The sequence below is a fragment of the Schistocerca cancellata genome, chromosome 6, assembly GCF_023864275.1.
Source record: "Schistocerca cancellata isolate TAMUIC-IGC-003103 chromosome 6, iqSchCanc2.1, whole genome shotgun sequence".
NCBI lineage: Eukaryota > Metazoa > Arthropoda > Insecta > Orthoptera > Acrididae > Schistocerca > Schistocerca cancellata.
The window spans coordinates 396,523,617-396,548,777 of NC_064631.1; the positions used below are offsets into that span (position 1 = coordinate 396,523,617).

The window sequence follows — 25,161 nt, forward strand, 5'->3', positions numbered from 1 at the left end:
TACGCAGTGTTCAGTAATTGAGAGCACTTCTTCTGCCTATACTTACGTTGAGACATAATCTGAGCTCCGTCTTTGTGGCTGGAATTTCGCCTTTCTCGTCTGTTGAACACAGATAGGAGAAGACAGTATTATAGTATATAAGTCAGAGGACCGTCTTCAGCAGTCCCAGTGTTTGAAAGAGTTTATTTGTGGCTGGAGTTCTTCCATCGTCGCAGACGAGTACGAGAACCATCACTTTGACGCACCGGCTGCAATACATATGGTGATATCTCAAATTGCCTCGGCTTATTAGGGCTATAAAAGCTAAACATCTGTGATCACGTGAGTTTATTTCCACTGAGGTTAAAGACCACGGTAGATCATCATTCAAGTAGTGTCTTCTAGTGTTTGGTACGTGGATGATGTCAGTCATTTCGCGTTATTGATATTAAATCGCACAGTCATAATAAGGGGCAGAGTTCGGCAATTGATTAGTAATTTTACTTGGGAAATGTAAACTTTGTAATATAAAGGTTTTTTTTCTACAATTAATATATAAGCAGGAACAACGTTTATCATTAATTTATGTTTAGATTGTAATTTATAGGATTAAGAGAACCTAAGATCTGCTTCAGAGGGTAGTAAGACAGGGCCAAATCTTCATTTTAGCGTTTATTATTTTCCGTCGCCCATATTCATTTTACACCCGCCTGGAGTAGCATTTTGGTATTTAAAACTAAAACAACGTTTTCGGTTTTTAACCGGTCGATTTTTCCCATCCCTAGTAGAAGGGCCTTTTGACATGGGTAAGCGCAGTGCGATCAGGCTAACTACAGATAGTAGTAGGAGACGTTACCGCCGCGCGGAGTGGCCGCGTGGTTTGAGGCACCATGTCACGGATTGCGCTGCCTCTCCCGCCGGAGGTTTGAGTAGTCCCTCTGACTTGGGTGTGTGTTATTTTAGCGTAAGTTAGTTTAAGGACTGTGTAAGTCTAGTGACCGATAACCTGAGCAGTTGGGTCCCTTAGGAATTCACACATATATGAACATCTTTGGACGACGTTACCGTCCCCTCAGCGCCAAATTTCCGTTCAGAGAATCCTTGAAGGTGACACACGGTGCCGTTTCGTTCCGTCTACGGTCGGCCTGAAAAGCACCATTTGAAATAAACTGTGGGTTGTTTCGACGTGCCACTGTGACGTCCAGTGTGACCTAGCATTACCTCGGAAATTGTTTTGTTTCCTCCGCGATGAGTGAAGCGTCTACATCTACATCTACATCTGCATCCATACTCCGCAAGCCACCTGACGGTGTGCGGCGGAGGGTACTTTGAGTACCTCTATCGGTTCTCCCTTCTATTCCAGTGTCGTATTGTTCGTGGAAAGAAAGATTGTCGGTATGCGTCTGTGTGGGCTCTAACCTCTCTGATATTATCCTCAAGGTCTCTTCACGAGATATACGTAGGAGGGAGCAATATACTGCTTGATTCCTCGCTGAAGGTATGTTCAAGAAACTTTAACAAAAGCCCGTACCAAGCTACTGAGCGTCTCTCCTGCAGAGTCTTCCACTGGAGTTTATCTATCATCTCCGTAACGCTTTCGCCATTACTAAATGTTCGTGTAACGAAGCGCGCTGCTCTCCGTTGGATCTTCTCTACATGTTCTATCAACCCTATCTGGTACGGATCCCATACTGGTGAGCAATATTGAAGCAGTGGGCGAACAAGTGTACTGTAATGTACTTCCTTTGTTTTCGGATTGCAATTCCTTAGGATTCTTCCAATAAATCTCAGCCTGGCATCTGCTTTACCGACGATCAACTTTATATGATCATTCCATTTTAAATTACTCCTAATGCGTTCTCCCAGATAATTTATGGAATTAACTGCTTCCAGTTGCTGCCTGCTATGTTGTAGCTAAATGATAAGGGATCATTTCTTTCTATGTATTCGCAGCACAGTACACTTGTCTACATTGAGATTCAATTGTCATTCCCTGCACCATGCGCCAGTTCGTTGCAAATCGTCCTACATTTCAGTACAATTTTCGGTTATTACAACCTCTCGATATACTACAGCATCATCCGCAAAAAGCTTCAGTGAACTTCCGATGTCATCCACAAGGTCATTTATGTATATTGTGAATAGCAACGGTCCTACGGCACTCCCCTGCGGCACACCTGAAATCACTCTTACTTCGGAAGACTTCTCTCCATTGAGAATGACATGCTGCGTTCTCTTATCTAGGAACTCTTCAATCCAGTCACACAATTGGTCTGATAGTCCATATGCTCTTACTTTGTTCATTAAACGACTATGAGGAACAGTATGGAACACCTTGCGGAAGTCAAGAAACACGATATATACCTAGGAACCCGTGTCTATGGCCCTCTGAGTCTCGTGCACGAATAGAGCGAGCTGGGTTTCACACGATCGTCTTTTTCGAAACCCATGCTGATTACTACAGAGTAGATTTCTAGTCTCCAGAAAAGTCATTATACTCGAACGTAATACGTGTTTCAAAATTCCATAAGTGATCGACGTTAGAGATATAGGCCTATAGTTCTGCACATCTGTTCGACGTCCCTTCTTGAAAACGGGGATAACCTGTGCCCTTTTCCAATCCTTTGGAACGCTACGGTCTTCTAGAGACCTACGGTACTCCGCTGCAAGAAGGGGGGCAAGTTCCTTGGCGCCAGACGCAGTCGCAGAGCGCGGCTACAGCCTCGGCGCCCCGGGCGTGTTGCAGAGCAGCAGCGGAGCTCGGCGGCGCGGCAGGCGGAGGAGAGCGGGCGCGGCCCGCGCGAGGCCTGGACGTACGACGGGCCGCCGCGCACCCCGGAGCCCGAGGGGCGCGCCACGCCGCCGCACAACGGCGCGCACGTCAAGTTCGAGGTGCCCAAGGTGCCCGTCATATTCGTCCTCGGTGAGTCTGCCTCTCTCATCTACTTCTACCTCTTTTAAAATTATCCTCTATCACCGCAATAGCTGTACTTAGTGAAGCAGGGGAAGGTCGAGCAGTATCGACCGCGTAAGCTTTTTCGAAATTCCAGAGAAAATATAAAAATGCAGTAAATGAAGCAGACAAAAAGGAATAGAAAAGTCTCAAAAATGAGATCGACAGGAAGTGCAAAATGGCTAAGCAAGGATGGCTAGAGGACAAATGTAAGTATGTAGAGACTTATCTCACTAGGGTAAGATAGATACCTGCCTACAGGAAAATTAAAGAGATCTTTGGAGAAAAGAGATCCACTTGAATGAATATCAAGAGCTCAGATGGAAACCCAGTTCTAAGCAAAGAAGGGAAAGCAGAAAGCTGGAAGGAGTATATAGAGGGTCTGTACAAGGGCGATGTACTAAGGACAATATTATGGAAATGAAAGAGGATGTAGATGAAGATGAAATGGGAGATATAACACTGCGTGAAGAGTTTTACAGAGCAGTGAAAGACCTGAGTCAAAACAAAGGCCCCTGGAGTAGACAACATTCCATTACAACTGATGACAGCATTGGGAGAGCCAGTCCTGACAAAACTCTACTATCTGGTGAGCAAGATGTATGAGACAGGCGAAATAATTCCAATAATAATAATTCCAATCCCAAAGAAAGCAGATGTTGACAGATGCGAGAATTACCGAACTATCAGCTTAATAAGTCACGGTTGCAAAATACTAACGCGAATTCTTTACAGACGAATGGAAAAACTAGTAGATGCCGACCTCGGGGAAGATCAGTTTGGATTCCGTAGAAATATTGGAACAAGTGAGGCAATACTGACCCTACGACTTATTTTAGAAGATAGATTAAGGAAAGGCAAACCTACGTTTCTAGCATTTCTAGACTTAGAGAAAGCTTTTTACAATGTTGACTGCAATACTCTCTTTCAAATTCTGAAGGTGGCAGGGGTAAAATACAGGGAGCGAAAGGCTATTTACAATTTGCGCAGAAACCAGATGGCATTTATAAGAGTCGAGGGGTATGAAAGGGAAGCAGTGATTGGGAAGGGAGGGAGACAGGGTTCTAGCCTCTCCCCGATGTTATTCAATCTGTATATTGAGCAAGTAGTGAAGGAAACAAAAGAAAAATTCGGAGTAGGTATTAAAATCCACGGAGAAGAAATAAAAACTTTGAGGTTCACCGATGACATTGTAATTCTGTTAGAGATAGCAAAGGACTTGGAAAAGCAGTTGAACGGAATTGGTAGTGTCTTGAAAGGAGGCTATAAGATGAACATCAACAAAAGCAAAACGTGGATAATGGAATGTAGTCGAATTAAGTCGGGTGATGCTGAGGGAATTAGATTAGGAAATGAGACACTTAAAGTAGTAAAGGAGTTTTGCTGTTTGAGGAGCAAAATAACTGATGACGGTCGAAGTAGAGAGGACATAAAATGTAGACTGGCAATGGCAAGGAAAGCGTTTCTGAAGAAGAGAAAGTTGTTAACATCGAGTATAGATTAAGTGCCAGGAAGTCGTTTCTGAAAGTGTAGCCATGTATGGAAGTGAAACATGGACTATAAATAGTTTGGACAAGAAGATAATAGAAGCTTTCGAAATGTGGTGCTACAGAAGAATGCTGAAGATTAGATGGGTAGATCATGTAACTAATGAGGGTGTATTGAACAGAATTGGGAAGAAGAGGAGTTTGTGGCACAACTTGACAAGAAGAAGGGACTGGTTGGTAGGACATGTTCTGAGGCATCAAGGGATCACAAATTTAGTACTGGAGGGCAGCGTGGAGGGTAAAAATCGTAGAGGGAGACCAAGAGATGAATACACTAAGCAGATTCAGAAGGATTTAGGTTGCAGTAGGTACTGGGAGATGAAGAAGCTTGCACAGGATAGAGTAGCAAGGAGAGCTGCATCAAACCAGTCTCAGGAGTGAAGACCACAACAACAACAACGGCCTGACAAATAATGTGAAGCACCGTTGTTGGATGTCAGTGCAACTTAGAGACGTTCACACCATCAGCTGGTATGTACACTCATGCTCATAAATTAAGGATAACTGCAGAATGTGGTGCAACACAACGTGGCACGACACAAAATTGGCGCTAATAGCATAATCACATAGGGGACACACACGACACATATCTGTAAGTCCACGGTATTGGTGATAAGTTGAGAAAACCGTCCCGAAACACATGTGCTACAAAACGCAACTGTTTCCTGCGCATGTACCCCGACATCAATACGGGATATGATCATCATACACACGTACACAGGCCGCACAACGGGTTGGCATACTCTGGATCAGGTGGTCGAGCAGCTGCTGGGGTATAGCCTCCCATTCTTGCACCAGTGCCTTTCGGAGCTCCTGAAGTGTCGTAGGGGTTTGAAGAAGTGCAGCGATGCGTCGACCGAGAGCATCCCAGACGTGCTCGGTGGGGTTAAGGTCTGGAAAACAGGCAGGCCACTCCATTCGCCTGATATATTCTGTTTCAAGGTACTCCTCCACGATGGCAGCTTTGTGGAGCCGTGCGTTATGATCCATCAGAAAGGAGGTCGGACCCACTCCACCCCTGAAAAGGCGGACATATTGGTGCAAAATGACGTCCCGATACGCCTGACCTGTTACAGTTCCTCTGTCAAAGACATGCAGGGGTGTACGTGCACCAATCATAATACAGGTCCCTTCCAAGGACATTAAGGGATTAGTATCTGGTTCCTGGTTCACGCCAGATGAAAACCCGGCGAGAATCACTGTTCAGACTATACTTGGACTCATCCGTGAACATAACCTGGGACCACTGTTCCAATGACCATGTACTCTGTTCTTGACACCAGGCTTTACGGGCTCTCCTATGACTAGGGGCCAGTAGAATGCACCTTGCAGGTCTCTGGGCGAATAAACCAGGTCTGTTCAGTCGTCTGTAGACTGTGTGTCTGCAGACAAATGTTCCAATGGCTGCGGTAAGGTCCCGAGCAAGGCTACCTGCAGTACTCTGTGGCCATCTGCAGGCACTGATGGTAAGATATCAGTCTTCTTGTGGTGTTGTACACTGTGGACGTCCCGTACTGTAGCGCCTGGACACGTTTCCTGTCTGCTGGAATCGTTGCCATAATCTTGAGATCACACTTTGTGGCACAAGGAGGCCCCGTGCTACAACCTGCTGTATTTGACCAGCCTCCAGTCGCGCTAGTATTCTACCCCTCATAACGTCATTAATATGTGGTCTTTGAGCCATTTTCAACACACAATCACCATTAGCACGCCTGAAGACGTCTGCATACTTAGTAGCTGCACCGTACTCTGACATGTACCAACACACCTCTGCGTATGTGGACTGTTGCCAGCGCCATCGTGTGACGACCGCAGGTTAAATACACCGCATGGTCATACCCCAAGGCGATTTAAACCCGCAAACTGCCCACCAGAGCGTTGTTTCACCATGTATCAGCATTATCCTTAATGTATGAGCATGAGTGTAGTTTGCCTACTTGTTCCTTGCTGGTACCTGTTGTTCGCTGCAAACTCGCGAATTCAGCAGCCCTCAGACGTGCGTCCTCACGTCTTTACAAAAAATCGTAGTAAATTTACCTGCTTTCATTTTTGTCTTATTCAACCGATGCTTGGTTTCAGTAGCTCTGCAAGTTTGTTCACTTGATTTAAGAACTCGTCTTACTGAAGGGCCAAACTTCAAACATTATCGTCTGGTATTGTTTCCTGAATGTTCTCGGAAATAAACTTGTTGCTTTCTAAAAAAGGTTCATGTCCACCTTTTTATACTTCCCCTAAAGCTTTGTCTGCCGTTCAATGCATTTTTGGAACCGAATGTTCCTCTCTCGCTTTTCTGATTGTCATTGCGAGAAGTTTGACTTTTTCATACGGTTTCCTTCATGTTATTTACATTCCATTTATATTCTGACGTGTTCAAGTTTGACTGTTAAGGAAAAAACCCAGCCTACAGTACAGAAAGTAATATTAGTTGTTCATCTTCATATTTTAATACTAGTAGTATCTAAAAACATAATAAAATGTTATATTACTTAGCTGGAAACAAAACACAACACTCCGTAGCTCATATACCGATTAACTTACTTGGCGCGGATAACTTGTTTCCACTCCGAAACGCACTGTTATTTTGAGTCGCGTTCATCATTTGTTCACACTGCGGTGTGGTGACAGATGCCGTTACTAGCACTGTACTCTCGTTTCGTTCCTAGAAATATTTTTAATGAAACTGAAGGGCGCAGACTTCGATCTCAGATAAACGTAGATACAGATAGAAATAAAAATATACAATAATATTGCATTTGCCTAGCACTGATTCTGGTGCAAGGCATAGAATCTAGATAACGTATGAAAAAATAAAAATATAAATTGAGTAGGCTTTCACTTGACGTTTTCTTTTAAATACCTTGTCACTCAACGTACAATTCAGCTTAACTGTCTGGTCAATGCCAAGAATGCATTATGTGTTACTGAAATGCGCTATGTTGGAAGCAAAGCATGGAACACTTACTTCCACAAAGTAGTCGTCAGTTTGTTGTATATCAGAAGTTCTTGGTGCAATGTACATTGCGAATTAGCTCTGTAATTGCCACACTGATCTGCACTTGGAGCAGTGATATAGTACTAATTTCATTTCGGAATACAACTGTTTACAGTAGTCAGGATTTGTGAAAATATCTTGGACGCAACTCATAATGTGAAAAATGAATGAATAAATGAATAGGAAGGAAATTAACCATTTATTTATAAAAAATTAATTACTGTTATATTTAGCCTCAAAAGGTTTGATAAAAGTTGACTGATGTACTTAAAATGACTTAACTTTCGGAAAATTTTGGATGTCTAATTATGTAATAAATTATATGCCCTAGAACAGCGTTCGCAAAATAGAGCAAATGAATCTGTTTTTGGATGGTACCCACTTTGAGAAAACACAATTTTGTCTTCTTCTACCCAAACATGTTTCGCTGAAGATACAGCACCATCAGTGCTTTTCTTTCTCTGAAACAACAAGTAAAATGTCCTTCACTAACTGTAATTTGAGTTTTTAAGAAACTATTCACAAATAAAAAAAGACAAGATTTTTATATGTATCTTGTTACTGCTATATACTGTGGTTTCTATGGTTTCTACATTTTGCGTTACATTAGTTATTCTTTCACAGTTTGTCATCTGCAGCCAGAGAGAACTTAATGTAGAAAATTATTTGTATCAGAAATTTACGGCTGGGATTTTCCATCCTGCACCTTATATGTGGCTATGTTAAAAGGCGATTCTGAAGTTGCAATATAAAACACTTCATTAACTGCACAAATTCCCAATGGAGTTTGTCCCAAAAACAACTTAAAGAACGTTCGCGATCACTTGAAATAACAAACACACAGTTTACTGGCGTGGCACTAGGTCTGCGGAAAGCCTCATTCTGCATGGCTGTAGGGCGGCGTCTGTGAGGGATCGCGCTATGTGGAGTAACATAGGCAGGACAACAGTTCAAAGCAGAGGGGAGCGTCCTGGCGCGTCTTGGGATTTCCCTTTGATGGACGCCGTTTTTCTGTTGCACTCCCTGCGTGAAATCTTAGCTGGTACTCGTGGTGGAGGCTGCAACAAACTGCGTATGGACATACACTGTCGTGACATGTGGTGCCCAGCATGAATACACAATCGCCGGAGGAGAGACACTTGTGGGCGAAGGGTAGGCAACCCCGCATGACAGACACGTCGGACTGGCAGCGGACATAGGCGGCCTACGGCCCGTATGCAAAGCGGATGTTATAGTTAACATTACTTTGCCCTATGTGGAAAATTGTGTGTGTGTTTTTAGTTTGTGTGTACAATAGTTTTCGTTTTTTCTTATTTTCCAATAACTGTCAGCGTAAAGAACCAGAACTTTTTAAAGTTTCACTCTCGCTGTTTACAAACCTACAGGAACAAGATGGCGGACAATAGAAGAGTTGAACGTGTTCTGAGCCGGAGATTTTAATCTTTGAGAGGCCTATCTTACACTGTGTATTTGTGTCTGTTATCTGACAGTTTTTTGAGGGAAACGAACAGTATTCCATTGCCGAGAGATGTGTACTCGTTTATTACTTTTTTCCTTGAACTGTGACCATTTTTATTTGGGAATGTTCCTTAGTTATTAGTTTCTGTGGGGGAAGCTGTTGGTACGCTTGAGAATTTTTAAGACTGTGTTGACATCTGTTGCTTGTGTTTCGTATGCGTAAGGTGTTCTGCGATTATAGAATGACAGCTGTCACTTTATAGGGATCTTCTGTGTTCTGTGTACCTAATATTGAAATCTGTGCTTGTCTGTTTAATATAAAACGCACTGCAGTTATGATATGTCAGTTAGTAACTACCAGATGTGTTGTGTTTGTCTGTGTTGTTGCTGGATGTCCTTAGCTTACTCTTTATTGAGATATCTGTTCTGTAGGTAATATTTGTCCTTGTTTTTTTGATGGCTATTTTGTGGGCCGCTTTGTTGTTTTATTGATGGTGTACCACTTACTTGTTGCTGTGGGTTTCTTGTTCATGTGTGCTTGTGTGTGTGTTACTTGTGTTCATGTTCTATACGCCTGTGTTTGTCTATCGGCGACGACCTGTTTGTTTGTTATTTGTCGCTTGAATTCTTGTTTCAATTTTGTGACTCAGTTTGTGCGTAATGAATGTGTTGTGTCCATTCTCCATGGCTATTTTTTCGATTATCTGTAGTTCATTTTTGTATTTGTCTTCATTAAGTGGAGTTTTATTGTCTATACAGCACGTGTTGGAGACCAGCTTGTTTGTGTGTTATCACGTGGTTTGAGTTTTTGTGTGTGGCTGTGCTGATGGTGGTGATTTTCCTGAAAATGGAGATTTGGTGTTGGTGGTTGTTATGTATGTGTATTGTGAGTTCAAGAAAGTTTAACTGTTTACCATTTTCTCCTTCCTTGGTGAATCTTATTTTTGGATGGATAGTGTTTGTCATTGTCAGGTTGATATGTTCGGATTTTACTATGATTTCAATGTATTTTTTTCTGAGTGTGATGGGCTTACTAGCCAGTGGATTTCTTGTCAACATGTTCCGTAATCACAATGAGCACAAAATATTTGCAAGCATTGCAAACCCAGACAACACAAAGTTGTGTGCCAAGGGCCATGTCCCAGTGCTGACACCAGTTCCTGCCAGATGTCAAAGTTAAACACCATCGGGGCATGGCCAGTATTTGGATGGGAGATCGCCCAGTTATGGTGCGTGCTGTTCGCAATTTTCGCTTTACCTTCACAGCAGAGAGGGCAGAGGATGTGGTGGGGTCAGGCTCGTGATCACCAGTCTTGGCACCAATGTCCTGGATTAAATTAAAAACCCTCTACAGTAACTCATAAAGTGATGGCATGTGACACTGTTGATAGCCATCTGACTATCATACGGGCACATTAAACTTGGCAGACCTCTTTGTGCCAGCACTGGGTTTCACCTTCTCCTTTCTCTCATTATCATCCAACAAATGCATGACACTGTACTACATTCACACTCATTACAGTCACCTACACTTAAGTTACACTTACACAACACAAAATGCTCACCTTTTGTGAGAAAAGATGCCTTTGTGTGTGAACAGTAGAAAACACCTTTGTAATTCAGTTGGTTGAACATGCCATTCAGAGTTTATTTATTTATTTATTGTTCCGTGGGACCAAATTAACGAGAAGTCTCCATGGTCACGGAACGAGTCAGTACATGAAATTATAACACAAATTATAACACGATATTAGAAACAGATAAAATGAAATCTAAAAAAAAACATTCAGGTGACAAGTCGTAAGTTTAAATAAAGAACATCAACAATGTAACGCTGGAATTTGCTTAATTTTTTAGCTCTTCCGGGAGCTCCTCGACAGAATAGCAGGAGTGAGCCATGAGGAAACTCTTCAGTTTAGACTTAAAAGAGTTTGGGCTACTGCTAAGATTTTTGAGTTCTTGTGGTAGCTTATTGAAAATGGATGCAGCAGAATACTGCACTCCTTTCTGCACAAGAGTCAAGGAAGTGCATTCCACATGCAGATTGGATTTCTGCCCAGTATTAACTGAGTGAAAGCTGCTAACTCTTGGGAATAAGCTAATATTGCTAACAACAAACGACATTAAAGAAAATATATACTGTGAGGGCAATGTCAGAATTCCCAGACTATTGAATAGGGGTCGACAAGAGGTTCTCGAACTTACACCACATACAGCTCGAACAGCCCGTTTTTGAGCAAAAAATACCCTTTCTGAATCAGAAGAATTACCCCAAAAAATAATACCATACGACATAAGCGTATGAAAATATGCGAAGTAGACTACTTTTCGTGTTGAAGTGTCACTTATTTCAGATACTGTTATAATGGTAAATAAAGCAGGATTTAGTTTCTGAACAAGATCCTGGACATGGGCTTTCCACAACAGCTTACTATCTATCCGAAAGCCTAGGAACTTGAACTGTTCCGTCTCGCTTATAATATGCCCATTCTGTCTGATCAAAATATCGGTTCTTGTTGAATTGTGAGTTAGAAACTGTGAAAACTGAGTCTTACTGTGATTTAGCATCAAATTATTTTCCACAAGCCACAAACTTATTTCATGAACTACATTATTTGATACTGTTTCAATATTACACACAAGATCCTTCACTATCACGCTGGTGTCATCAGCAAACAGAAATATTTTTGAATCACCAGTAATACTAGAAGGCATATCATTTATATAAATAAGAAACAGCAGTTGCCCCAGCACCGACCCTTGGGGAACACCCCACTTAACAGTGCCCCATTGGAAGTGAACATCACTACCACTCCCAATATTGCGGAGAATTACCTTCTGCTTTCTGTTCTTAAAGTAAGAGGCGAACCAATTGTAAGCTACTCCCCTTACTCCATACTGGTCCAACTACTGCAGTAATATTTTGTGGTCAACACAGTCAAAAGCCTTCGTTAAATCATAGAAAACACCTAGCGTTCGCAACCTTTTATTTAATCTGTCCAAAACCTCACAGAGAAAAGAGAATATAGCATTTTCAGTTGTTAAACCATTTCTAAAACCAAACTGAACATTTGACAGCAAATTATGTGAATTTAAATGCTCCAGTAACCTTGTATATACAACCTTCTCGATAACTTTAGCAAACACCTATGCCATAGAAATAGGTCTAAAATTGTCAACATTATCAATGTCTCCCTTTTTATAAAGTGGCTTCACTACCGAGTACTTTAATCGGTGAGGAAACCGACTACTCCTAAAGGAAAAGTTACAGATATGGCTAAGTACTTGGCTAACATACATAGAACAATACTTCAGTATTCTGCTAGATACCCCGTCATATCCATGAGAGTTCTTGGTCTTTAGTAGCTTAATTATTAACTAAATCTCCCTCTTGTCAGTATCATGGAGGAGCATTTCAGGTAACAGTCTCGGAACACTTTTTTCTAAGAGCGCTATATGATTCCCTGTTGGGACTAGGTTTCTATTTAGTTCACCTGCTATATTCAGAAAGTGATTATTAAATACTGTACATATATGCGACTTATCAGTAACACGGACATTCCCACTACACACTGATTCTATATCCTCGATCTGTCTCTGCAGACCAGCCACTTCCTTTATGACTGACCATATGGTTTTAATTTTATCCTGAGACTTAGCTATTCTATCTGCATACCTCATACTTTTTGCCTTCCTAATAACATTTTTAAGCACCTTACAATACTGTTTGTAATGGGCTGCTGCATTTAGATTTTGACTGTTTCTAACGCTTTGATATAATTGCCACTTTGTTCTACAAGATATTCTTATCCCTCTAGTCAGCCACCCAGGCTGCCTGTTTGTGCTAGTACCCTGTTTTGAACGTTCTAACGGAAAGCAACTTTCAAAGAGCACGAGAAAAGTCTTGAGAAAAGCATTATATTTATCGTCTACTGTGTCAGCGCTATAAACATCTTGCCACTCTTGTTCCTTGATAAGGTTTACAAAGGTCTCTACAGCAACTGGATCAGCTTTCATAAACAGCTGATGACTATATTTAACATGTGTTGCATCACAAAAATCTTTTAGAGTTTAGGTTTGTGCATCAAGATCTGAAAGGCCATTCACCTTTTTGCTAACAGAATGCCCTTCTAGTAATGAGGAATGAACAAAAATGTTGTCTGTGGTTGTTCTACTGTTCCCTTGCACTCTCGTTGGAAAGAATACGGTTTGCATAAGATTATATGAATTAAGGAGGTCTACCAGCATCCTCTTCCTTGCACAATCACTTATACAATTAATATTGAAGTCACCACACATAACTAACTTTTTGTATTTCCTATAAAGTGAACCAAGAACCTCCTCTAGCTTTAGCAAAAATGCTGTGAAATTGGAGTCTGGGGATCTATAAATAACAACAGTTAGAAGTTTAGCTCCGTTAAATTTAACCACACCTGCACAACATTGAAACACCTTTTCAGTGCAGTACTTTGAAACATCAATTGACTCAAATGGGATGCCGTTTTTCACACACATGGCTACTCCCCCACACCGCAAAGAGCTCCTCGAAAAGCTGCCAGCCAACCTGTATCCTGGTAAAGGAAGCCTCTGAATTATCTCCTTATTTAAGAAATGTTCAGATATACCGATAATTTCAGAGTCAACATCTATAAGCAGTTCACAAACTTTATCTCTAATACCTTGTATATTTTGATGAAATATACTAATTCCCTCATTACTCGGATACCTAATCTTTGTCAAAAATGGTTCCTTTGTTAGAGAGACTTCCCTTAAGCAGGAATACCTATCAGCTGACTTCAATCTAAAAAAGGTGCAGCTCTAACACCCACTACTGCAGGAATTTTCCCATGAGTGATCCCACCAACCCCACCTATGCTGTCACCTATAAGCTTTGCCAACCTCCCCTTCCCATACCTGTTGAGGTGCAGGCCGTGTCTAGTGAAACCCGTCCTGCTGATAGACTCCACCGACACCACTGAAATGTGACCCATGCTTTCTGTCATCAGCGCACCCCCAAGTCTCATGTTATTACGCCTGACGGCTGTATTTAGATGAGGCCGATCGTGACGCTGAAACAGTTCCACGAAATGCACATTCGTGTTGCCAGTCTGAGTGGCTATCTTTTCCAGGTCACCATCTATGTCATACTCCCCATCCCTATCAATACTATTACCAGCCCCACCCACAATCACTACCTGATCCTCTTTAGTAAAATCCCTACATAACCCCCCTATGTTAACAGTCACCTGAGTCAATCCTGCATTAGGCTTCACAATGCTGGTGACCTGGTACTCACTCCCCAGCGCTTCCTGCAACTGGTGGCATACACCTAACAGCAGAACCTTCTTCTTCCTCTTCGACTTTGCAACTGTTCTAGCCACTGTAACTACTGAGGCCTGCTGCATACCTCCTACATCTACAGCTAATAGAGATTCCTCTCCACTAGACTCTGACAGTTGGTCATATATATTGTAAACACCAATAGTAAAAGTATCTGAAAATCTTCTTCTCCTAGCAGATCTCTTGCCAACAGCCAGCTCCCATTCCCCAACCCCCTTCTCCCTCCTCATCCTATCTAACTCCTCCTGTGCGTTTTTCGACTGCACCTGAAGGGCAGAGATCTTACGCTCCTGCTCCTTTATCAACTTACTCTTGCTGCATAACCTGCAGTTCCAGGAGAGGATCTCACCAGAATGCCCACTGGCTTCCCCACTGCATTCCCCCCAGTGAAAATACTTCGAACAAGTCTCACACCGCAATCCACTACTCACGAACCTACGGCAAAGCTCACACTTCTCACTCATGGTAAAATTTTACTTTTTCTGAGTTCCGCTACTACAATAAGAAGATGTTAAAACCTGACTACAATAATCACAAACTTACTCTACAAGGGAAGTAACTACTATTATTAACAGTATTAATAACCAACAAATGTGAATATAACAAAAGACTAATACAGAAAGAGAATCAAACGTCTAATGACACAGTAACGAAGCCGAAAACAGTTCCCAAAAGGTTCTTCTGAAATTATTTCACCAGAAAACACAAAAAACTCTGGTTGAAGACTACTAAAGTTCCTAAATAAACCACTATACACAAACAATTAATTAGTACTTAGCTTTCGATGCGCCGCTACAGCTGCAACTGGTCAGCGCGGAATGTAAACACAGGTAAGAGGTTACGTTGCTCGATACGAAACACTCACAAATATCAGGTCACAACACAAGAAAGGCAGAGGTGAATGAAGAAACCACTAATAAGTCACTTATATAGTAAATATTATCACAAAAACCGTTAAAATATGTATCTGAAACCTAAAAATATATAAAAACTTGGAGAGCGATCTCACACGCAGTCACTCGCTTATGACGTCACACCAAATATAGTCTCCCAGTCATTCATGACATACGAGTTTACCTTACTTTACTTTAATATTAAGCAGTTTGCTGACATCGCTATGTACATGACATCATATTGTCTTCTGGATGAAACACCCAGTTGCCTCGAAAATGTCCACAATGACATGAACTCCGTTCATCCATAAATAAAATTAACTGTAGAAAAAGAAAGTGAAACTGTTAAATTTCGATGACTTCACAATACACACGCAACCACCAACAGCAATTCTCCTTATTCAGGAACGCAACCATATACAAAACTCAACTATCTGAAAGCTCACAAACGAGCGGTTTCCAGTACATGCTGCATAGACTGAATAAAACACCACTCATTGAGTGCTACAGAAATGAGCTACTGAAAATCAAACAAGTAGCTGTGGAGAAGGGATATGACACAAACATTATAGACAAACTGAATGTAAAAAATAAAACAAAAATAAAAGACACCTATCAGACAGACAGACCATCATCAACAGACAAACACAAAGGCACAGAACATAAACACATGCAACACACACGCAAGCATACATCAACAAGAAACATGCACAGCAACAAGAAAATGGTACACTCTTATTTACAACAACAACGCAGCCCGCAAGGTAGGCAACATAAAAAACGACTAAAAATGTCCTGTAGAACAGATAACTCAATACAGAGAAAACCAAGGACAGCCAATACCAATACAGACAAGCAAAACACATCTGGTATTCACTAAGTGACATATCGTGACTGCAGATTATTTTATACTGAACAGATAACCAGAAATTTCAGTATTAGATACACGGAACAAGGAAGAGCACTAAAAAGTAACAGCTGTCGCTCTATATTCGCAGAACACCTTTTGGTTTGAAACCGGGGCAACAGACATCAACACAGGTTTAAAAATTCTCAAGCGTGGCAACAGCTCCCCCACAAAAACTGATAACTATGAAGACTGCCAAATAAAGCCACAGTTCAAGGAAAAGAAGTAGTAAACGAATACACAGTTCTATCCCTCAAATAAATGTCAGACAACACTAACCCATAAACACACAAAAATATCTCTCCCCCCCCCCTCCCTCCACACACACACACACACACACACACACACCATCTTCATAAAGAACGAGATAAGGTTAAGAATAACATTCGTAGTTGTGAATTTCCGATGCAGTTAATTTTCTACAGTGAGTTCTCTGTGACTACAGATGAAAAACTGTAAGAGTAACTACTGTAATGCAAATCATGGAAAACCACAAAAATCGCTGTGCGCGGTAACAAGGTATATACTGTAGAAATAAATTTGTCTTTTTCCATATTTTTGTGTTTGCTAAAGGCGGATCCAATCCACGAACCAATTTATTTGTCAGCGAACATGGACACAAGAGCTTCAACCTAAATATGAATATAGAGCAAATGAATCTATTTCATGTAGTGAAACTTTTCTCTAAACAATTGTTGAAACTTCTTTTTGATTATTTGTTACAACTGGGAATAACTGAACTTGCCAACCTCTTAAACTGGCTGTTACTGGTGCCAAGCTGAAATATCATGACAAAAATCAGCACGAAATAATAAAACCACTTTAAAAGTATTAATTGTTAGTGTTTGTTAAATAATGTTTTTTTCCTGATTCTGAACATTAATAAACTGTATTTCAAAATGGAATGGAATATCCCTAGGTTTCTGCCTCTAAAATTATTTAAATATTCATGAACCATATTTACATTTAAAGACGATTGCAAAAGATCGCACACAACCCCTGTTCGAAAGTATTCTTCCCAGTATAAAAACTTTAAAAATAATGGCTACTGCTTGCGTATGAATAATGAAGTCTCTGACTTCACTCATCAGTATCTCAAAAAATGACTAAGAGTATAAATCGGTGTGCGTGTTCAGAACCGGCCTTGGGAAGAAAACGAAAGCAAATAAGGTGAAATTAAGCTTCTTTCTGTACATATAAAATACTTCTTGTTGTCACTTGCGACAATGTCTTTCGCCTTACAAAGCAACACATGTTCGATGCGTGAATTTCTTTTTCATTTCGCTGTTCCTTAACAATCATAGTCTGTTAAATGGTGTGCGTATGAGATGGTACTTCGCACTCATAGTAGCTCTTGGAATAATGATCTAACCTATTGGCCTTTAGGCGTCTCTTACATAGCGTATAAACTTGTCAGTTCAGAAAGCCATTTTTCTGGTAGTGAATATGGATGATGGCACCGAGAAAAGAGGAAACAAAGCGTTAGAAATTTTCTTATTGGCTGATCGAAACGTTATGATATTACCTAAATATATCAATAAAATCGTTGTTAGGTACCCACTGAAATGTAATTGCCAGCACTCGAAGTAATAACGGGGCGATAGTGTAAAAATCCCCATACACGATCAAGCGTATTTGTGAAATTAACTCTTATGCATTCATAGATATATCACACAAGTCCGTATACGATTCAACTAGTTTGTCAATTTAGCCTCAGTTTTGTAACAAATGCCGTTCGTGTATGCTGCATTTCGACACCAATGTGAATGCCTACAAATGAAGATAAAGTATTTCTAGCAATTACTCTGGCACCGTGTTCAAAGAAGCAGAAGTAGGAAACCAGATGATGGTCCAGGAAATGATTTAAAATGAGAGAGAAATGGACACATGAAAACCTGTTAAAGTAAATGTTACACTTGGAGCCTGATGACTGCATCAACTTTCTTCTAATGAGCAGTGAAACTTTCGATAACTTGTTTGGAGTTATTTTGTCTCCTCACTGTAAAAGAAGACAAGTACACGGGAACATATTCTTCTCTATTTGGTTCTCTAACGGCAGTATATTATAATACCACAGTGCGGGAACATATAATCTACATCGGCCGTGGAAGAACCGGAGAGCTTGGAATTTTTTCTATTTTATTGCACCTCCCACTTGTATGATGTGCGTAAAATATTAATTACCTTCTTAAATTCTTTCTGCGTAATATACGGTTGGGAAGAACGACACCGCTGCCATTTTGGTAATTTCCTATTTTGTTTTTATCCTATATCGTAGCTTCCGTAGTTGTGGAAAATCCAGGTACAATGAAAAAATTTAATAAAATTCTGTTCCACATAACATGTCCGATGAAACATCAATACAGACAACATCTATCTAAATTTACATCAATATCTACATCCACATGGATACTCTGCAGATCACTTAAGTGCCTGGCAGAGGTTCCATCGAACCACCTTCACAATTCTGTATTATTCCAATCTCGTATAGCGCGCGGAAAGAACGAACACCTATATCTTTCCGAACGAGCTCTGATTTCCCTTATTTTATCGTGGTGATCGTTTCTCCCTATGTAGGTCGGTATCAACAAAATATTTTCGCATTCGGAGGAGAAAGTTGGGGATTGTAATTTCGCGAGAAGTCCCATGGCAACGAGAAACGCCTTTCTTTTAATGATGTCCATTCTAAATCCTGAATCATTTCTGTGGCACTCTCTCCCATATTTCGCGATAATACAAAACGTGATGCCCTTCTTTGAACTTTTTTGATGTACTCCATTAGTCCTATCTGGTAAGGATCCCACACCGCGCTGCAGTATTCTAAAAGAGGACGGACAAGCGTAGTGTAGGCAGTCTTCTTAGTAGGCTTGTTACATTTTCTAAGTGTCCTGCAATGAAACGCAGTCTTAGGTTAGCCTTCCCCACAACATTTTCTATGTGTTCCTTCCAATTTAAATTGTTCGTAAATGTAATTCCTAGGTATGTAGTTGAATTAACGCGTTCTTTTTAGCACTCACGTGGATGACCTCACACTTTTCGTTATTTAAGACCAACTGCCACTTTTCGCACCATTTCGATATTTCTCCTAAATCGTTTTGCAGTTTGTTTTGATCTTCTGATGACTTTATTAGTCGATAAACGACAGCGTCATCTGCAAACAATCGAAGACGGCTGGTCAGATTGTCTCCCAAATCGTTTATATAGATAAGGAACACCAAAGGGCCTATAACACTACCATGGGGAACGCCAGAAATCACTTCTGTTTTACTCGATGACTTTCCGTCAATTACAACGAACTGTGATCTCTCTGAAAGGAAGTCACAGATCCAGTCACATAACTGAGACGATATTCCATAAGCACGCAATTTCACTACGAGCCGCTTGTGTGGTACAGTGCCTTCCGGAAATTCAGAAATACGGAATCGAACTGAAATCCCTTGTCAATAGCACTCAGCACTTCATGTGAATAAAGAGCTAGTTGTGTTCACAAGAACGATGTTCTCTAAACCCATCTTGACTGTGTGTCAATAGACCATTTTCTTCGAGGTAATTCATTACCTTCGAACACAATATATGTTGTAAAATCCTGCTGCATATCGACGTTAACGATATGGCCTGTAATTTAGTGGATTACTCCTACTATCTTTCTTGAATATTGGTGTGACCTGTGCCACTTTCCAGTCTTTGGGTACGGATCTTTCGTCAAGCGAACGTTTGTATATGATTGTTAAGTATGGAGAAAATGCATCAGCATACTCCGAAAGGCACCTAATTGGTATACAGTCTGGACAGAAGACTTGCTTTTATTAAGTGATTTAAGTTGCTTCACTACTCCGAGGATATTTACTTCTACGTCACTCATGTTAGCAGCTGTTCTCCATTCCAATTCTGGAATAATTGCTTTGTCTTCTTTTGTGAAGGCATTTCGGTAGGCTGTGTTTAGTAACTATGTTTTGGCAACTCTGTCTTCGATAGTATCTCCATTGCTATCGGGCAGAGAAGGCATTGATTGTTTCTCGCCGCTAACATACTTCACATACGACCTGAATCTCTTTGGATTTTCTGTCAGGTTTCGAGGCTAAGTTTCGTTGTGGAAACTGTTATAAGCATCTCTCATTGAAGTCCGCGCTAAATTTCGAGCTTCTGCAAAAGATCGCCAATCTTGGGGATTTTGCGTTTGTTTAAATTTGGCATGTTTATTTTATTGTTTCTGCAACAGCGTTCTAACCCGTTTTGTGTACGAAGGAGGATCAGCTCCGTTGTTTGTTAATTTATTTGGTGTAAATCTCGCTTGCTGTCTTGTCAGATTTGCCGTCAGATTTCTCTCAAACATTTCAAAAAGGGCATATATTTGACAAATACGTCAAGCAACGCCACACACGGTCAAATTTTTGAAAAACTTAGTAGAGTTTACGATACTGCAGTGCCTGTTTTATTAAGAAGTACGATACAATGTTCCTTCGGACAGGCACTGCGTGGTACTTCTTAACAACACAGGCACTGCAGTATCGTATTTACCCAACAACGCCTTGCCATAACTTTCTATTAAAATGCCCCTCCACCTGTACGGGAATTACATATTGTGTACGAGTGCAGGTCGTTACGCACGAACGACGACGTTTGGAAGTTTGGGTCTGGCCGTGAGTCGTGCATGGATAACCAAAGCAGTTAAGCAGGGTTCTGGGGTCGAGTCCCGGTCCGGCATGAATTTTCATTGTCTACCTTCCATTATACAGCTGATGGTTGTCTGTACCCGCAACTGCGAATCTATTTTCTGTACCACTGAAGTTTGGCAACTTGTTTGATCGTGTACAGGGGCCTTAATGACCAACAGTAAGTAAATAACCGCACATATCGATGAAAACGTAAAGGCAAATTTTAAAAATGTCCCAAACTACGTTAAAAATACGCTTTCTCTCCTGACATTAGAGCAGTTTATTACAATCACTGGTGCATCATCCTAGCCACACCGTGTCGTTGTTCGCTCACTTCACTTTAACTGTGCCAATTAAATTTCTTCTCAATCTCCTTTCGCTATCCATTGTAGTGGCTGGCCTTCAATACATTCCCTTCCTTTTTTTGTTTCTTTGCCTTGTTCTTCTTCTTTTGACTGACCACTGACAGATTAGCTGTTAGCTGGCTAGGGAGCTGAACGCCGCATGTACCGTTATTTCAAGCTTCTGTAGAAGAATGCAGGAGGGAGGGAAAAGACGACAGTCTGCGTAAGGTCATCCGTATGTTGCAACTGAGCACCAAGACTTGTCTTCAGTGCTCAAAGTTATCCAATTGCCAAAACACCTTAACTACGTAGAGACTTAGCGGGACCGAAACAGTGACAACTGTGTTTGCTTATGGGACGGCAGCACGTTAGGTGTATGTAAGTCACTGTGTGATGATTGCGGTCTATGAGGAGAAGTGTGCGTCTTTTTCGTTGTTAATTTGGACCTAGGTCCCATTTAATCGAAGATAACGGCTGTACAGGACTGGCGGGCGAGTTCTTAAAATGACGACTACATGCCTGCTTCCAGGAATTAAATCCAACAGAAAATGCATTTAACGCTTCAGAATGAAGAACCACAGTCCTGATACCGCTACCTTTCGCCATCGGTGACCTCCACAGGGTGCTTGTCCACTAATGGGAGAGGTCTATGTCGGCGATTGCTGCGCAAACACTGTCTCCACGTACGCGTTCACCATAATTACCTTACCACGCAAAAATTTGGGGTACACTCGTCTGGTATGAGACGTTCCCGGCGGGGCCCACTGGAGACCGAACTGCACAGTGACCCTGGGTTTGGTGTGGGCGGCGGTGAGGTGGGTGGACTGCTGTGACCTGTTGTGGGGTTGTGAACCACTGAGGGCTACGGCGGGACGAAGCCACTCCGTCGTTTCTAGGTCCCCGGTTTAGTACACAATACAATACACAATGAGAGATGTTACCGCAAGGCATGTTAGACGGCTGTAAACACAATACAATTAGTGCTGTTCAAAAATATGTAAGGCAAGGGCGCCGAATCCCATATTGTCATTGTATGTTAATGGGGGATGAATTGTCTGTTTGAGCCAGTATTATCCAGACTGTATCCGTGTCACTATGTCAGGTGTCATAAATTCTGCCAAAGCCCCTAATAGTTAACAAATTATCGAATGTGTCTAATGTTTCGTGGATCTCGGATATTTCTTAAGAACATAAGAGTATTATTGAAGAAAGGTTTGTAGACAATTTCAAAATTATCGACTACGAGGAATGAAAATTGGAAGATAATACCGCCTTTCTTTAATATCGCAGTTTAAAATCGAAATTAAAACATGTCAGCAACTAATGGTGCGTGTTCAGTCTCGATCATGTACTGATCAACAGATAACGTGGACTCTGTGATAAAATAATCAGGAACGAAAACTAGTAGTAGCTGAATGAAAACAATGGAGAGAGATCTTTGCCCCTGTAAGAGATGTAGAAACTCAAGAAGATTACTCAGTAAGGAAGTGATGGTACGGCATATATAACTCATGATAGGAATTTACATGTGATTCAGCGTAGAGAATAAAATGATATTGAGAAAATTTAGATGAACAGGTGACAGAAGGTGAAAATGTCTCTAGGGCTCCAAAGTGCGATGATGCATTTCATTACATAAGAAGGTGAAATTTACGAAAGTAAGTGTTTCACTGAAGTATTTAATTTAACCTCCAACAACGCAAATGATACTGCAGTTTTCTCAAGCTTATATGAGTGTGATAAACTGCTGCAGTAATTACGAACTGGATGGCGCTTGTAAAGTAAAAGGAAATTACAGTGCGTCACCAACCATCCTTGAAAATAATATTAATTCACTCATTTTTTGAATGTGTAGACTTTAGACTAACAAATTCTAAACAATAAATGTAACTGTTTGCAGCATTTGCTTCTGAGATTGACGCAGTCTAACCGCGCACTGCACGGAAATTAAACTAACAATTTACTTCATTAGCTGAAACTACAAATTATCATAACTCCCTTTCCCAGTTATTGTATTGTATTGTGTATTTAAACCGGGGACCTAGAAATGACGGAGACGCTTCGTCTCGCCGTAGCCCTCAGTGGTTCATAACCCCCACAACAGGCCACAAAATGGTTCAAATGGCTCTGAGCACTATGGGACTTAACATCTGTGGTCATCAGTCCCCTAGAACTTAGAACTACTTAAACCTAACTAACCTAAGGACATCACACACATCCATGCCCGAGGCAGGATTCGAACCTGCGACCGTAGCAGTTACGCGGTTCCGGACTGAGCGCCTAGAACCGCACGGCCACTACGGCCGCAACAGGCCACAGTAGTCCACCCACCCCTCCGCCGCCTCACACAGAACCCATGGTTATTATGCGGTTCGGCTCCCAGCAAACGCCCCCCCCCCCCAGCCCCCCCCCCCCTTCGGTAAATCTCTTACCAGACGATTGTAACCCCAAAGTGGTAGAGTAATTATGGTGTACGCTTAGGTGGAGACAGTGTTTGTGCAGCAATCGCCGACACAGTGTAACTGAGGTGCAATAAGGGGAACCAGCCCACATTCGCCGAGGTAGATGGAAAACCGCCTTGAAAACCATCCACAGGCTGACCGGCACACCGGACCTCGACACTAAGCCGTAGGGCGGATTCGTGCCAGGGACACCTTCCCGCTCGGGCAGCTGCGCGTTACACTGCGCGGCTAGCCGGGCGGGCTTCCCAGTTATTGACGATAATGAAAAAAAATCTGTACATTACTGAATCTCAAATGAGTTTATAAGTAATAACTTGATTAAAAGCTGTTCAGCAGTTGTTGTACGATACATGCAAGAATAAAGTGCAGGCAAAGAGACAGTTTCCGACTGAAAAGATTTAACTTATATTGAAAGTACAGAATTCACTCAACTCATCTTTGCAATATCTTTAATTTACCAATATATTCATTTTACAGTTTTATTGTATGAGTAAATACGAGTGCTATGAACACTATTCACTGTCACTAGGAGAGCATCTACTCACAAGCAGAGGCCATGAAATTCGGATCATGGATTTACTTCAAGCTCTGTACAGTTTTAGCACTCCATTAGGAGAACATAACGTGCAAGCAGGTGGGCGTACTACTTAGACGATTTCGAGACTATAGCTAGAGAAGTTTTAGGCGTCAGTGATGTACAGGTGCGTTGCGACCCTGACCATGAGATGACAGCGGTCATGTGGTTAGCGTGCGAGCTCCGTAGTCGGTGGATCGAGCCGTGCTCATGTTTTCTTTATGTTTTTTACAACACTGGTCATATTATTTCACACGTATTACATTTGAAAGGTAAAATAGTGAAAAGAGAGATGTATTTACATGAACTTTTATTGAACTTCCGATGTTATTTGATTGTTTGCTAATTTTTAATATGACAGCAAATATTACATTTTAACAATCGACAAGTAAACGATGAAACGCATCAAGTTTTCCTGGAAAGGTATGCCTGTCGCGGTTTACAAAATCCCTTATACCTGCAATCGGGTAAGGTACCGAGAGCTGCTTTGTACCTGGACGCTTCGATCTGCGGACAAAGGTTTCAAGGACGAGGGACAGTCTTGGAAAGCCCAAGTTAAATATCGATAAATAAGGGAGTAAATAATTTTACTGAATAATACAATGAGTTACAATATGCCATCATATGAGGGTAATGTACGATTAATCGTCGGATATGCTTTCGACATTACTGGTTGCAAGGTGATATTTTTCATATAGATGCGCAAAACGTAAATTAAAATGGCATCTGTTACATCGAATGAATGCAATTTTCCCGCGTGCACAAGTAATTTTCAGAGTGTCTAGGGAAAAACAAAACTCGTTGACATTTTGAAAAATTTGTCTTTCTGCCGGTAGTTGGGATGGAAACCATGCGTAGTGCAATATTTTAGTAAATATCGGTGCCGAAAGCTGACGATGTTCGACTAGATATATTTCAGTATCATATTCACGAGAAACAATTTCTCGTTGGTTGTAAAGTAATATGAAGAAGTTTGAAGGCGCTTGATAAAGTTTTTAAATTGCGTATAGAAATAAAACTCGCATAATATTTGCTGTAATAATAAAATTTAGCAAAT

At 41.2% G+C, this 25,161-nt stretch overlaps 1 protein-coding gene across 1 annotated transcript in view; it reads left to right on the forward strand.

Annotated features, from left to right (window-relative positions):
* The window catches only part of LOC126190817 (adenylate kinase isoenzyme 5), a 526,350-nt gene that overhangs the window by 72,550 nt on the left and 428,639 nt on the right, over positions 1-25,161 (forward strand). Inside the window, exon 2 of the mRNA XM_049931384.1 lies at positions 2,726-2,902. Within this exon, the coding sequence (XP_049787341.1) occupies positions 2,726-2,902 (177 nt within the window). The remainder of the gene's footprint in view (positions 1-2,725; positions 2,903-25,161) is intronic.